Raw genomic sequence first — 14484 nt, 5'->3', positions numbered from 1 at the left:
CAGTCATTTCTTCTTGGACATTTAGGTTATCTCTACTCTGGTGCTATTGTGAAAAGTGCTTCCGTGAACAGTTTGTGTACAAATGTTTGTGTGAACACGTTTTCAGGTTCTCTTGAATCTGTAACTGGAAATAGAATTGCTGGGTCATATGGTTAACTTTTTGAGCAACTCCAGACTATTTTCCAACAACTTTAACTTCTCTAAATTATTTTGCTGATATTAAGCATAATTTTTTCAGTAAGCCTGTACTGTATGTATGTTGATACCAAAGAAATATGATTCTGAAAGCAGTTCTCTATGCTACTTAATAGAAAAGGCCTACCTTATTCTTACATATTGTAAATATGCCCTTTCTCCTAAAATTAATATAAGTCAACGTAATTCTTAACCATGTTTGCTATTTGATTTATTTTTTAAAATTTGCCACATTAATCCAGAGTTTATTTCTAAGACTCAACAAAGAAGAAAAATGAGAAAATGATTTGAACAGGTAATTCATAGGTGGAAAATATAGTAGTGGCCATATGAATCAATGTTCAGCTTCATTTATAATTAAGAAAACAAAATAAACTATTAATAACAGTATAGTATTTCTTTCATTTATCAGATTTTGCCCCCTGGTAAAAAATTTTTTTAATTTGATAATAGGCAATAATGCAGAGGGAATAGGTCAGCAGGCCTATTAATTGGACTGTATACATTTACATAGTCTTTAGGAGGACCATTTGACAATACCTGTTGAAATTAAAAATGCACAGCGTATGACATAGTAAATTATTTACTCCTAAGAATGTATCCTATAGATACACTCATAGAAGTATTCATATGTACACATATACTTAAGAGGATATCGTGTTTGTATGCTAAGTCACTTCAGTCGTGTCCAGCTTTTGGCGACCTTTGGACTGTAGCCCAAGCTTCTCTGTCCATGGGATTATCCAGGCAAGAATACAGGAGTGCATTGCCATGCCCTTCTCCGGGGGGATCTTCCCGACCCAGGGACTGAACCCACATCTCCTGAGGCTCTTACATTGCTGGTGGATTCTTTATCACTGAGCCACCAGGGAAGCCCAAGTAAAATCTATGAATCTATTAAAAAGAATACAATCTGAAAAAGAAAACAATGTGCATAATATCCATTTGTATTTTCAAAAATGTGTTTCTATATATAATAGTGACTATATTATATATATTTAGAAAATATATGAAAGAAATGTACATAAAAATATGTTTTTCTTGTACTTTTAAAATATTGATATAAATTTAAATATAATTAACCCAAACTTTTCTGTTTAAATTTTTGTATACTATGTACTTTGGAAAAAACTCATTGTACACATAGAAGAATATACTTTTTCTGCATTGCAGGTGGATTCTTTACAGTCTGAGCCACCAGGGAAGCCCTCAGATATACATACACACACATATATATAAAAGAATAGACTCTTTAGGTCTTTTAAAAAATAGTCTTGCATATGGTTTTTAAAACATTCACACTATTCTTTTAAAATTTCTTGCCCTTAAATATTAAGGACAAAGGAAACATAAAATTCTGTAAGAATGTCTGTTATTAGAATAATGTATAATTGTTTACAAGTGAAACTGAAGCTTAATGATAGCCCCCCAATTTGAATATTTCCTTTGGAAGAAACAAAAAGTATAACACAATATGAGTAACATACTAATTGTGTATGTTTTATTGACTTTTCTGGAAAAACTATAATATTCAGGTAAAATATCAGTGGCATACTTATCACTAAATATGTCTTATTAGTCGGAAAAACAGATTTATCAACAGTGTAATAAATTTCTTGCGTTTGGTTGCTGCTGTTGGGGCTGGGATCGAGTGCTGGCATTTGGTGGTAGTCGTGATTATGGTTGAGTTCTAATACTGCCTAAGTCTATGAGAAAGAAAATGACTTCCTAATTGCATTTTTTTACCAGACACATCTTCCAGAGCTAGACACACTTTCATCAGAGAGAGCCAGATCCTTTATAACTTGGCTTAGAGACAGCAGACCATTAAGCCCAATTCTTCACGTGGTAAAGTAAGTACTTCTGTAACTTAATTATGAAATTGTCTTATCCTGTCCAGTCCATGTGAAATTGTTTGTCTTCAAATCAAATTTCAAATAATAATATCAAAATACATTGTAGTAGTAGAAGGCTGTTACTTGATTAACATCCCCTATCCTTTTTCGTAAAAGTCCCCATGTATTTTTTCTAATGTATAAGTATTCTTTTTAATAATATGAATTTTTAGATAAATATCCCTTTTTCTTTTTCAGAGATGAGAGTCCTGCCAAAACAGAATTTTTTCAACATTTGATTGAAGACCGGACAGAAGCCGCCTTCTCTTACTATGAATTTTTGCTTCATGTTCAGCAGCAGATTTGTAAGTGAAGTGAAATAAAATTGAATAAGAAGAAAGAGATCTATAACCTAGGTAAAGCATTAATCTGTCAGAGAAGCACATAAGAAATTTGAAATGAAGGCACTTGTTACAAGAGGCAGTGCGTAGCTAGCACCTTGTCTGAGGCTTTGGCAGAAGGTAAAGAGGAAGAAGGAACTTCACAGATTCTCTTCACTCTGAGTTTGATGCTGATAACGCTGTTTCACCAAGTGTATTTTGAATTGGTTTCCACACATTTCCAGAGTGCAGCAGTACAGTTCTCTGTTCATTGCAAGCTGGCAAACTTCCGTAGCTATGTGGGATGATATGTCAGTGAAAAGTTAGATAAATTCCTTTTTCTTATAATTAATATAACACTTCTGGACTTGAACTCTGACAGGAGATGCCAAAAGGCAGTCGTACCGTGTTATTTGTTTATATGAATTACTTTTTAACAAGGAATGATTCATATTCATTAAATGAATTCAATATTTTCCCTGTAAAAACAATAGAGTTTCAGTACATGAACTATAGAAAAATATATATATATAATGTACATAAATGTTACATTTGTAAAGAAAATGTAAAAATGTAACTACAGAATATGAATTGCTTAAATTGTGTTGCATTGTTGGATGACAACTCTTTTTGTCGCAGTTAGAGAATGAGGTTGACTAATGCATATTATGAATTGAGTCCACAAAAGAAACACAAAACTCTTTGTAATTCTGTTAAATCTTTTATGTGGATTTATTTATGATCAGCCTACTAATTAAAAATATTTTGCTTGACAATATGGCTTGGTGTTTTGTGTGTTTATGGTTGGGGAGAATTGGTGGTATTCTTACATCTAGGATGTGTTGGATTTACTGCTCAAGGAAATGCAGTGATACTGTATTTCAACCAGTAATATATGTGAATATGTTTTCATTAATTTGTGGACATTACAAAGTACTTATTCTGTTTGTATTCAGAAAACAAACCCTACTTTCAAAATATATATGACTGTTGACTAATCATAAGCTTAATTTGTCTTTCTTGGTTAAATTAGGCATTTTTTTTTCTTACACATTCATAGCAAAATTTTTATAACATGTGACTATCCTATTTAATTGACTTTTAAGATTACCATCTGGAACTTTGAGAGCAATCTTAATTCTGATTTTTAAATATCTTTCATTTATTAACATTTATTTACTATAAAAACTGTTAATGATCCATTAGGTTGTAGAATAAACTTTTATTATAAACACTATAAAAGTCCTACTGATGAACTTTGGAAGGGAAAAGGCTCTTGATGTGTGTGATGAGTGGTTTTGCACTTGTTGGATCTCTTTTCTTTGGATAAAAATAAAAGTAGTCTCTTAGATTCCCTGCTGGAAATGAGAGGTTAAATGACTCACCCTAAATGACATTACTAATTAGTGACAGAGCTGATAGTAGAAGGCAAATGTTCTACCCACCCACCACCTACTCCCAGCCCAGCCCACCCCAGCACTGTATGTGTCCCTGTGCCCTGTGGCCTGCAGCAGGAGAGAATCTTACTGAATTAGGAGGAGCTGCAGTGTTCCCAGGGCAGCTATATACTGTAATTATATAATATGAAGTATCATGTTTCTAAATATTTTTGTCTTTGGATAGTTTGTTCCTCATTTAATAGGTATTTATTAGCACTTAATACTTGCTAGATATTGGTCTAGCTCAAAACACAGAAAATCCCAATTTCACAGTGCTTACACTCCTGAGTGAGGGTGTGGAGGCTGGGGAAAAGACAGCATGTTTGTATGTCAGGTGTGGGAAATGCAAGGGAGAAAAATAAGGCAGAAAAAGTATCAAGAATGCTGGTTTTAACAGTAACTAGGGAAGGCCCTTCTGAAAAGGTGACCATTGAAGAGAGCCATGTGGCTGGCTGGAAGGAGAGGCATCCAGGGGGTGAATCTTTACAGTAGGTAAATGTGGAAGTTAGCCTTTGGTCACTCTGGTTTTCCCTATTAAATAATAGAAGCACTTAGAGTTACCAGTTGAGAAAGGGTAAAGAGTGTTGGAATCCCAAGAAATAGTCGCCTAGGAAGAGTAAGAGATGGATTGACCAGTGGCTTGAAGTAGGGTTGTCAGGCAGCATGAACGTAAACCAGTTAGCATGCCTCTTCCTTCTAGCCGGATTTCCTGCTTGGTGGAAAATTGGATTTAAGTTAGAGCAGAAGAGCAGGGGAACTGTGGGTGTATACAAGGAAGCTACTCTGTCATTCCAGTGGAAGGGATGCACACCGAGCGATAGATTGAGAAGAGCTTAGTAGTGGTAGTAGATAGAGAAGGGCTTAGTAGTCTGAAGCTCCTGTTGAGGTCAGAGAGCTGTCAGGGTGTGGAGACCAGAGGGAATGAACTGGAAAGACAGGAAGTGGCAGTCAGGATATGGGATGCTTGAAATTGAGATTTGGGGAAGTTTAATCTAGATGTCTACAAATGCGCGGAGAGATGCTTACCTGGGGTTTGAGGTCAGCAAGAGCCACACTGAAAAGCCTTGTTCTCTAAAGGCAGCCAGACTTCAGTTAGAGAATGGAGATTGACCTCAGTGGGAACAGTGTGAGGAGGTTGATCTTAATGGGCTGTAGATAGATTATCTATCATCCTCACTCCCTCCTATGGGACAAGTCTCTGGCCCTTTGTTTTCTGAGGTGGGGAGTGATGAGAGAAAGGGGCATGCTCACCAGGAGTTCTCTGAGCCCCTTTTCAACTAACTGAAACTGTCATTAAAGTGAACAGTTTAGGGGTATCCCAGGTAATGTGAAAATCTGCTAATCTTCTATTAGAGTCATTGTTTAATAGGAACATACAATTTGATTTATAGTTGACACACTACTCTTAAGGAATATATCCTAGCACAAATCGAGTGCATTGATGGAAAAAGAATTCTATTTTTCGTTTATACATTAATGTATATTTGTGTGCTAAAAACTACTTGAAAGCTGTTTATAGATATGAATCTGTTGTAGTCAACCTGTGAGGCTATGAAATGCATATATCATTAATAGCAAAGTGTTAAGAAAACCATGATTCCTTTGTTCAAAGTAACTTTTGAAGACACTGAAAATACTTTTAAAGGCCAAAAAACATGAAAATTAATGAGATTGAAAGCAACACTGCAGATATTATTTAGGTGGAATCTCTAATTACTGAAGACAGTTTAAAACAAACAAACAAAAAAAAACACTTAAATCTTTGGCACATGAAACAAAGACCTCCTGAAAAATAAAAATGATAGATACTTCATGAATCACTCATCTCTTATCTCTAAATTCAGAGATGGGATCTGTGTCAACCAGAAAACTGGGCATCCTGCTCCTCTGCCTTCTTAGGATACCTCCGAGAGGCAGAGAAGTGAGCCGTGATTAGGGGACACAGAGGCTCTCAACCCACTGCCTTCTCATGCATGTTGGGCGGAGCCAAAAATGAAAGCCCTTACTTTAGTTCCCATTAGTTAACAAGGCACAGTTTTGTAGATTTTCATTTCAATTTTGGGGCCAAAAAAGCATTGCTTACCAACAACCCACCAAATGAGTTTGCTGAAGATTGCTAAATTTGTAGTCAAGTGAAAATCCGTTTTTATTAGAGATTAATCGACACTTTACTTCTGTTCTCCTAAGAAACCTGGTTCCTGGGCAAGTTTGTAATTTTGCAAAAACTCCCCAAAGTGCACATATACAGATTCTGGGTTGCAACCTCCTCAGAAGCTTCTTGGGTAAAATCTGCAACATGCCCCCACACATGCAGAGGACAAGGAGAGGCCAAAGAAAGAGGTGGCCGCTCCAGACGGGTGGGTGGCCGGTTTCATAAACAAAGGAATTACACGGCTTGTCTTGCGTGGCCATCGTCATGTATCCTCAAGACCACATTTCTATTTCAAGGCTAGATCCTTGGAGCAGCTTCTGGCAGTAGGGAAGGCAAGCAGAAAGCAGAATCCAAGGATAGGGGAGTGAGTGGGTGTGAGACTTTCCAGCTTGTGGGTCAATGGCCTGGCAGACAATTGGCAGAAACTGCCCTGCAGTCAGTGACGGGCCAGCTTTTATGACAGTGTCATCGCTGCTCAGAGGTGCTCATGGCTGCTATCGCTGTTTCTGCTTTTCAGGTATGTATTATTGTAGCTTATTAGCCAACTCAGTTCAGTTCAGTTCAGTTGCTCAGTCGTGTCCGACTCTTTGCGACCCCATGAATCGCAGCATGCCAGGCTTCCCTGTTCATCACCAACTCCCGGAGGTTACCCAAACTCATGTCCATCGATTCGGTCATGCCATCCAGCCATCTCATCCTCTGTCGTCCCCTTCTCCTCCTGCTCCTAATCCTTCCCAGCATTAGGGTCTTTTCCAGTGAGTCAGCTCTTCGCATGAGGTGGCCAAAGTATTGGAGTTTGAGCTTCAGCATCAGTCCTTCCAAAGAACACCCAGAACTGATCTCCTTTAGGATGGACGGGTTGGATCTCCTTGCAGTCCAAGGGACTCTCAAGAGTCTTCTCCAACACCACAGTTCAAAAGCATCAATTTTTCGGTGCTCAGCTTTCTTCACAGTCCAACTCTCACATCCATACATGACCACTGGATAAACCATAGCCTTGACTAGACGGACCTTTGTTGGCAAAGTAATGTCTCTGCTTTTTAATATGCTATCCAGGTTGGTCATAACTTTCCTTCCAAGGAGTAAACATCTTTTAATTTCATGGCTGCAATCACCATCTGCAGTGATTTTGGAGCTCCAAAAAATAAAGTCTGACACTGTTTCCACTGTCTCCCCATCTATTTGCCATGAAGTGATGGGACCAGATGCCATGATCTTAGTTTTCTGAATGTTGAGCTTTAAGCGAATGTTTTCACTCTCCTTCACTTTCATCAAGAGGTTTTTTAGTTCCTCTTCACTTTCTGCCATCAGAGGTGGTGTCCTCTGCATATCTGAGGTTATTGATATTTCTCCCGGCAATCTTGATTCCAGCTTGTGCTTCTTCCAGCCCAGCGTTTCTCATGATGTACTCTGCATATAAGTTAAATAAGCAGGGTGACAATATACAGACTTGATGTACTCCTTTTCCTATTTGGAACCAGTCTGTTGTTCCATGTCCAGTTCTAAATGTTGCTTCCTGACCTGCATACAGGTTTCTTAAGAGGCAGGTCATATGGTCTGGTATGCCCATCTCTTTAAGAATTTTCTACAGTTTATTGTGATCAACACAGTCAAAGGCTTTGGCATAGTCAATAAAGTAGAAATAGATGTTTTTCTGGAGCTCTCTTGCTTTTTCTATGATCCAGTGGATGTTGGCAATTTGATCTCTCATTCCTCTGCCTTTTCTAAAACCAACTTGAACATCTGGAAGTTCATGGTTCATGTATTGCTGAAGCCTGGCTTGGAGAATTTTGAGCATGACTTTACTAGCGTGTGAGATGAGTGCAATTGTGTGGTAGTTCAAGCATTCTTTGGCATTGCCTTTCTTTGGGAATGGAATGAAAACTTGCCTTTTCCAGTCCTGTGGCCACTGCTGAGTTTTCCAAATTTGCTGACATATTGAGTGCAGCACTTTCACAGCATCTTTCAGGATTTGAAATAGCTCAACTGGAATTCCATCACCTCCACTAGCTTTGTTCGTAGTGATGCTTCCTAAGGCCCACTTGACTTCACATTCTAGGATGTCTGGCTCTAGGTGAGCCAACTAATTTATTAGCCAACTAATTTGTTGATTATTAGATTAGTGTGTAGAGATGCATATGCTTAGATTTACACTATAAGTTTCTAAAACTAGATTTTAAAATGCATTTTGGGTACATATAAAATGATTATACTGTCATTGTTAAAACAGAAATATGTGTAACCTGCACTTCTGCCTTGCTTGTAAACTTTGCTGATGATGTAGCTGGTACATATGTACGAATTTAAGTAATTTGTAAATAGAATTAAGGTAAGTGCAAAATAATTATTAGATTCTCTCAAAATTAGTAGGCAATGACTTTATAATATTAATTCATGTTCTCTTTAGAAATAAATAATAAACAATTTTCATGTTTCAGTTCTTTATTACGTAGAAATTTACTTTAAATCAGTCTTTTTAGTACTCCCAACTCACATATAAGCCTTTCTTACAATGGAGGAATTTCAGAATGACCCTTGGAAAAGCTATGAAACATTGTACCAGCTTGGAAAGCTGGTACCAGTTTAGAAAGTTCCAGTTTGGAAATTTTAATGAAAATTTTACAGAAATTTTTTCTGTATTTCAATTTCAAATTCTCCTTTGGGACTTAATGTTTTATGATTTGCATAGTAACAACAGGAAAGGCCTGTTAGTATGTGCTTCCTATTGAAACCTGAGTAATTTTACTAGAATAAAAGGTACCTCTAGACTGTCTCCTATTATCAGAAACTGATAAGTAATTTTTAGAGTTAAGAATAACAGGGAGACAGAAAGATGAAAGAATTCAATGTTTAAGCAAGAAAGATCAAAGCTTAAAGCTTTCAAAGGGCATTGAACAGAGGGTTGATGTGATCTGACCCCAAAAGATGATGTCTAGCCAGCCTACCATAGGAGGCTGAAGAAAGGAAAGGTGGACACAGTGAACAATTTTTGAACAAATAGCCCCCAAGCCTGGTTTAGATGGGCCGTGTTTGGATTAAGACCATGTGAAATTTGGGAACTGACCTTGGCAGCTTGGATGAATTTTTACTTGATCGTTCTTTTATTATACTACTGGGTTCCACTTGCTAACACTTCATTTAGGATCTTTTTTTCACTTGAGAAGACTGGTCTGTGACTTGCTTTTTACAGTGTGTACGTGTTTAATTTTGATATCAGCATTATGCTAGTTTTGTTAAATGAATTGGATTAGCTTCCCATCTGTTTTGAGGTTTTGGAACCATTTGTAAAGAAGTTACCTAAAGTCTAGGTATGTAAGATAGGTATTATTTATTCTGGAACTTTTGGTTGAACTTGCTCAGTAATCTCTGGGCTTGGGGCATTTTTCCAGGTATATTATTAACCACTGTTACCATCTATGACCGTTGATCTCTTCAGGTTCTCTTTGTTGAGCCAAGTTTAGTTTTTATAGTTTTAACTTGATTGATACAAGCAATTATTTGGGGCTACTTTTTATATCCTTTCTGTTATGTTTATGGAATAAAGGTATACCTTCTTTGTCTTAATCATTCTTGTTTCAGGTTTGTCAGACTTGGTGCCTTTAAAAAAAGAAACAACTTTTTTTTTTTTTTTTTCATTTTTTTATTTTTAAAAATATGGAACGCTTCACGAATTTGCGTGTCATCCTTGCGCAGGGGCCATGCTAATCTTCTCTGTATCGTTCCAATTTTAGTATATGTGCTGCCGAAGCGAGCACAAGAAACAACTTTTGATTTTATTGACTGACTATTTCTGAGAGAGGTTGCTTTAGAACAAACAGGAAGTTTGATTCCTTTTCTGATTTTACCGTTATCATTTTCTTCCCACTACATCCTATAGGTTTATTTTTGCTGCTGTTTTTATAGCTTCTTAGGTTGTGAGCTTACTTTCAGACTTTCTTGTTTTCTAATAAATGCATTTAAGACTATACATTTTCCTGAATAATGAAGGTTTTAATTGCTATATAGTTTAAAAATAGCTCTCAACTTCTACTTATTTTCACTTAATCTATGAATATTTATTTATAAGTTTGTTATTCAAATTCCAGTGGTAATGATGCTTTATCTTTTTGTTAATTTCTAATTTCATAAACAGCTTATATGTTTGCAAGTTAAAAACATTTTTTTTTGAGATTTCCTCTGAGGCCTCAATTATGATCATTACGTTGTGAATCTCCCATATGAGTTTGAAAATAATATGTATTCTTATTGGGCACAAAGTTCTTTGTGACTCTAACTGTTAAAAATGAAAGCCAAAGCCTTGGGCCTGGAGGCAGAATAGGGAAGAGGAATATTCTTCTCAGGTCACTACTAGAATTCACGCAGTGTGGAGGCCTCCAAGGGGAGGAGATCTAGTCTCAAGGATCTGACAGTCTGCCAGTCCGCGCTGCAAGCCGGTGCTGCTAGCATCTGCAGAGGATGTGGTGAAGTTGCTCCGTTCAGAGGATTTTACAAGACCAGGTGACATAAATACAAAACTTTTGGTGGAAATAAACTTTCCTTCCACCTTGACCAAAGCTAACTCCTTTGCTAGTGGCTGGCAAGCGGTCCCATCAATAGATAATCCAATATTATTGGTCAACTTATTTGTGAAGAACTGAGTTTTCAAATGGCAGTTTGAGGACGTAAGTGAATAATATCTGCGAAGACAGATTGTATGAAAGTCAATGGATGAAATTTGGGTACTGCCTTCATTAGAAGTTAAAGCATAAAGCGGATGTTCACATCTTCATTCAGCGTGTGACACCAGGCTAAAAGTAGGTTGAGGCAACTGAAGCACTTGTCTGGGGCACCAAATACATCACAAAATTCAGCCATTGAGATAACATTTTAATGTAATATTTTTAAAATCAAAATTAATGGAAAAAGTCCACAAACAGAATATCAAAATGTTAAATAAAGAAAGGATTTGACTCTGCAATTGATTGACCTCACACACTGATCCCAGCTATAGCTATGAGAAGGTCGGTGGTTAAGTGATGTCAGAAGACAGGCAATGTAAGGTCAAGGTTATCTTGGGGTCTTGGAGTGGAAACCATGGTGTCTAGTTACACAGTTCTAGGCTTGAATTCTGACTGTGTGTGTGCTTAGTCACTCAGTCGTGTCCGACTCTTGGCGACCCCATGGACTGTAGCCCGCCAGGCTTCTCTGCCCATGGGGATTCTCCAGGCAAGCATACTGGAGTGGGTTGCCATGCCCTTCTCCAGGGGATCTTCCCAAACCAGGGATCGAATCCAGGTCTTCTGCATTGCAGGCGGATTCTTTACCAGCTGAGCCATAAGGGAAGCCTGAATTCTGACTATATGACTTTAAATAAGTTGTTTAACCTACTAGCTAGTTTCTTTGCCTGTAATGGGTATCTAATAACAGGAATCCCATAAGGTTTTTATAATGACTAAACAAGGTAACAGAATGCTTATGCCTGACCCACAGAGGCAGATCCAAGTTTTGTGGAGCCTGAGGTTATATAATTTGGGAGAACTTCTTTAAGAAAAATACTAAAAAACTAGGAATGCAAAGTTGGCATGGTAATGAATACTTAGTTCCGTTCAGTTCAGTCACTCAGTCATGTCCAACTCTTTGCAACCCCATGAATCGCAGCACACCAGGCCTCCCTGTCCATCACCAACTCCCGGAGTTTACTTAAACTCATGTCCATCGAGTTGGTGATGCCATCCAGCCATCTCATCCTCTGTCGTCCCCTTCTCCTCCTGCCCCTAATCCCTCCCAGCATCAGGGTCTTTTCCAATGAGTCAACTCTTCTCATGAGGTGGCCAAAGTATTGGAGTTTCAGCTTCAGCATCAGTCCTTCCAATGAACACCTGGGACTGATCTCCTTTAGGATGGACTGATTGGATCTCTTTGCAGTCCAAGGGACTCTCAAGAGTCTTCTCCAACACCACATTCAAAAGCATCAATTCTTTGGTGCTTGGCTTTCTTTAAGTACAACTCTCACATCCATACATGACCACTGGATAAACCATAGCCTTGACTAGACGGACCTTTGTTGGCAAAGTAATGTCTCTGCTTTTTAATATGCTATCCAGGTTGGTCATAACTTTCCTTCCAAGGAGTAAGCGTCTTTTAATTTCATGGCTGCAATCACCATCTGCAGTGATTTTGGAGCCCCCAAAAATAAAGTCTGACACTGTTTCCACTGTCTCCCCATCTATTTGCCATGAAGTGATGGGACCAGATGCCATGATCTTAGTTTTCTGAATGTTGAGCTTTAAGCCAACTTTTTCACTCTCCTCTTTCACTTTCATCAAGAGGTTTTTTAGTTCCTCTTCACTTTCTGCCATCAGGGTGGCATCCTCTGCATATCTGAGATTATTGATATTTCTCCCGGCAATCTTGATTCCAGCTTGTGCTTCCTCCAGCCCAGCATTTCTCATGATGTACTCTGCATATAAGTTAAATAAGCAGGGTGACAATATACAGCCTTGACGTACTCCTTTTCCTATTTGGAACCAGTCTGTTGTTCCATGTCCAGTTCTAACCGTTGCTTCCTGACCTGCATACACGTTTCTCAAGAGACAGGTCAGATGGTCTGGTATGCCCATCTCTTTAAGAATTTTCTACAGTTTATTGTGATCCACACAGTCAAAGGCTTTGGCATAGTCAATAAAGCAGAAATAGATGTTTTTCTGGAGCTCTCTTGCTTTTTCTATGATCCAGTGGATGTTGGCAATTTGATCTCTCATTCCTCTGCCTTTTCTAAAACCAACTTGAACAGCTGGAAGTTCACGGTTCACGTATTGCTGGAGCCTGGCTTGGAGAATTTTGAGCATGACTTTACTAGCGTGTGAGATGAGTGCAATTGTGTGGTAGTTCAAGCATTCTTTGGCATTGCCTTTCTTTGGGATTGGAATGAAAACTTGCCTTTTCCAGTCCTGTGGCCACTACGGAGTTTTCCAAATTTACTGGCATATTGAGTGCAGCACTTTCACAGCATCATCTTTCAGGATTTGAAATAGCTCAACTGGAATTCCATCACCTCCACTAGCTTTGTCCATAGTGATGCTTTCTAAGGCCCACTTGACTTCATATTCCAGGATGTCTGGCTCTAGGTGAGTGACCACACCATCATGATTATCTGGGTCATGAAGATCTTTTTTGTACAGTTCTTCTGTGTATTCTTGCCGCCTCTTCTTAATGTCTTCTGCTTCTGTTAGGTCCATACCATTTCTGTCCTTCATTGTGCCCGTCTTTGCATGAAATGTTCCCTTGGTATCTCTGATTTTCTTGAAGAGATTTCTAGTCTTTCCCATTGTGTTGTTTTACTGTATTTCTTTGCATTGATCACTGAGGAAGGCTTTCTTATCTCTCCTTGCTATTCTTTGGAACTCTGCATTCAAATGGGAATATCTTTCCTTTTCTTCTTTGCTTTTGGCTTCTCTTCTTTTCAAAGCTATTTGTAAGGCCTCCTCAGACAGCCATTTTGCTTTTTTGCATTTCTTTTCCATGGGGATGGTCTTAATCCCTGTCTCCTGTACTATGTCACGAACCTCCGTCCATAGTTCATCAGGCACTCTGTCTATCAGATCTAGTCCCTTAAATCTATTCCTCACTTCCACTGTGTAATCATAAAGGGTCGGGGCGGCGGCCCAGGGGAGCTACCCCACGTCCAAGGAGCGGCGGCTGTGCGGGCGCAGGAGGGCCGAGAGGTGCTACTCCACATTCAGGGTCAGGAGGGGCGGCCGTGAGGAGATACCCCTCGTCCAAGGTAAGGGAAACCCAAGTAAGACGGTAGGTGTTGCAAGAGGACATCAGGGGGCAGGCACCCTAAAACCATATTCACAGAAAACTAGCCAATCTGATCACAGGACCACAGTCTTGTCTAACTCAATGAAACTAAGCCATGCCATGGAGGGCCACCCAAGACAGACGGGTCATGGTGGAGAGGTCTGACAGAATGTGGTCCACTGGAGAAAGGAATGGCAAACCACTTCAGTATTCTTGCCTCGAGAACCCCATGAACAGTATGAAAAGGCAAAAAGACAGGACACTAAAAGATGAACTCCCCAGGTCGGTAGGTGCCCAGTATGCTACTGGAGATCAGTGGAGAAATAACTCCAGAAAGAATGACGGGCTGGAGCCAAAGCAAAAACAACACCCAGTTGTGAATGGGACTGGTGATAGAAGCAAGGTCCGATGCTAAAGAGCAATATTGCATAGGAACCTGGAATGTTAGGTCCATGAATCAAGGCAAATCGGAAGTGGTCAAATAGGAAATGGCAAGAGTGAACATTAACATTCTAGGAATCAGTGAACTAAAATGGACTGGAATGGGTGAATTTAACTCAGATGACCACTCTATCTACTACTGTGGGCAGGAATCCCTTAGAAGAAATGGAGTAGCCATCATGGTCAACAAAAGAGTCCAAAATGCAGTACTTGGATGCAGTCTCCAAAGTGACAGAATGATCTCTGTTCGTTTCCAAGGC

General features: G+C 38.8%; 1 protein-coding gene and 1 non-coding gene across 6 annotated transcripts in view; one reads left to right on the top strand and one right to left on the bottom strand.

Moving 5' to 3' along the window:
* Window positions 1–3183, top strand: part of SEC24B (SEC24 homolog B, COPII coat complex component) — a 78965-nt gene extending 75782 nt beyond the window's left edge. For all 5 annotated transcript variants that reach the window (XM_043870957.1, XM_043870956.1, XM_043870953.1 and 2 more), the window contains 2 exons: window positions 1945–2048; window positions 2289–3183. In XM_043870957.1, coding sequence (XP_043726892.1) covers window positions 1945–2048; window positions 2289–2403 — 219 coding nt within the window. In that variant the 3' untranslated portion in view covers window positions 2404–3183. The remainder of the gene's footprint in view (window positions 1–1944; window positions 2049–2288) is intronic.
* Window positions 3184–9649: 6466 nt separating this feature from the next.
* LOC122673673 lies at window positions 9650–9756 on the bottom strand. Its single transcript, XR_006334783.1, has one exon. It is a non-coding gene; the product is annotated as a U6 spliceosomal RNA (small nuclear RNA).
* Window positions 9757–14484: the final 4728 nt, after the last annotated feature.

Source organism: Cervus elaphus, chromosome 17 (genome assembly GCF_910594005.1).
Source record: "Cervus elaphus chromosome 17, mCerEla1.1, whole genome shotgun sequence".
Classification (NCBI taxonomy): domain Eukaryota; kingdom Metazoa; phylum Chordata; class Mammalia; order Artiodactyla; family Cervidae; genus Cervus; species Cervus elaphus.
This window is presented reverse-complemented; position numbering and strand designations above follow the sequence as displayed.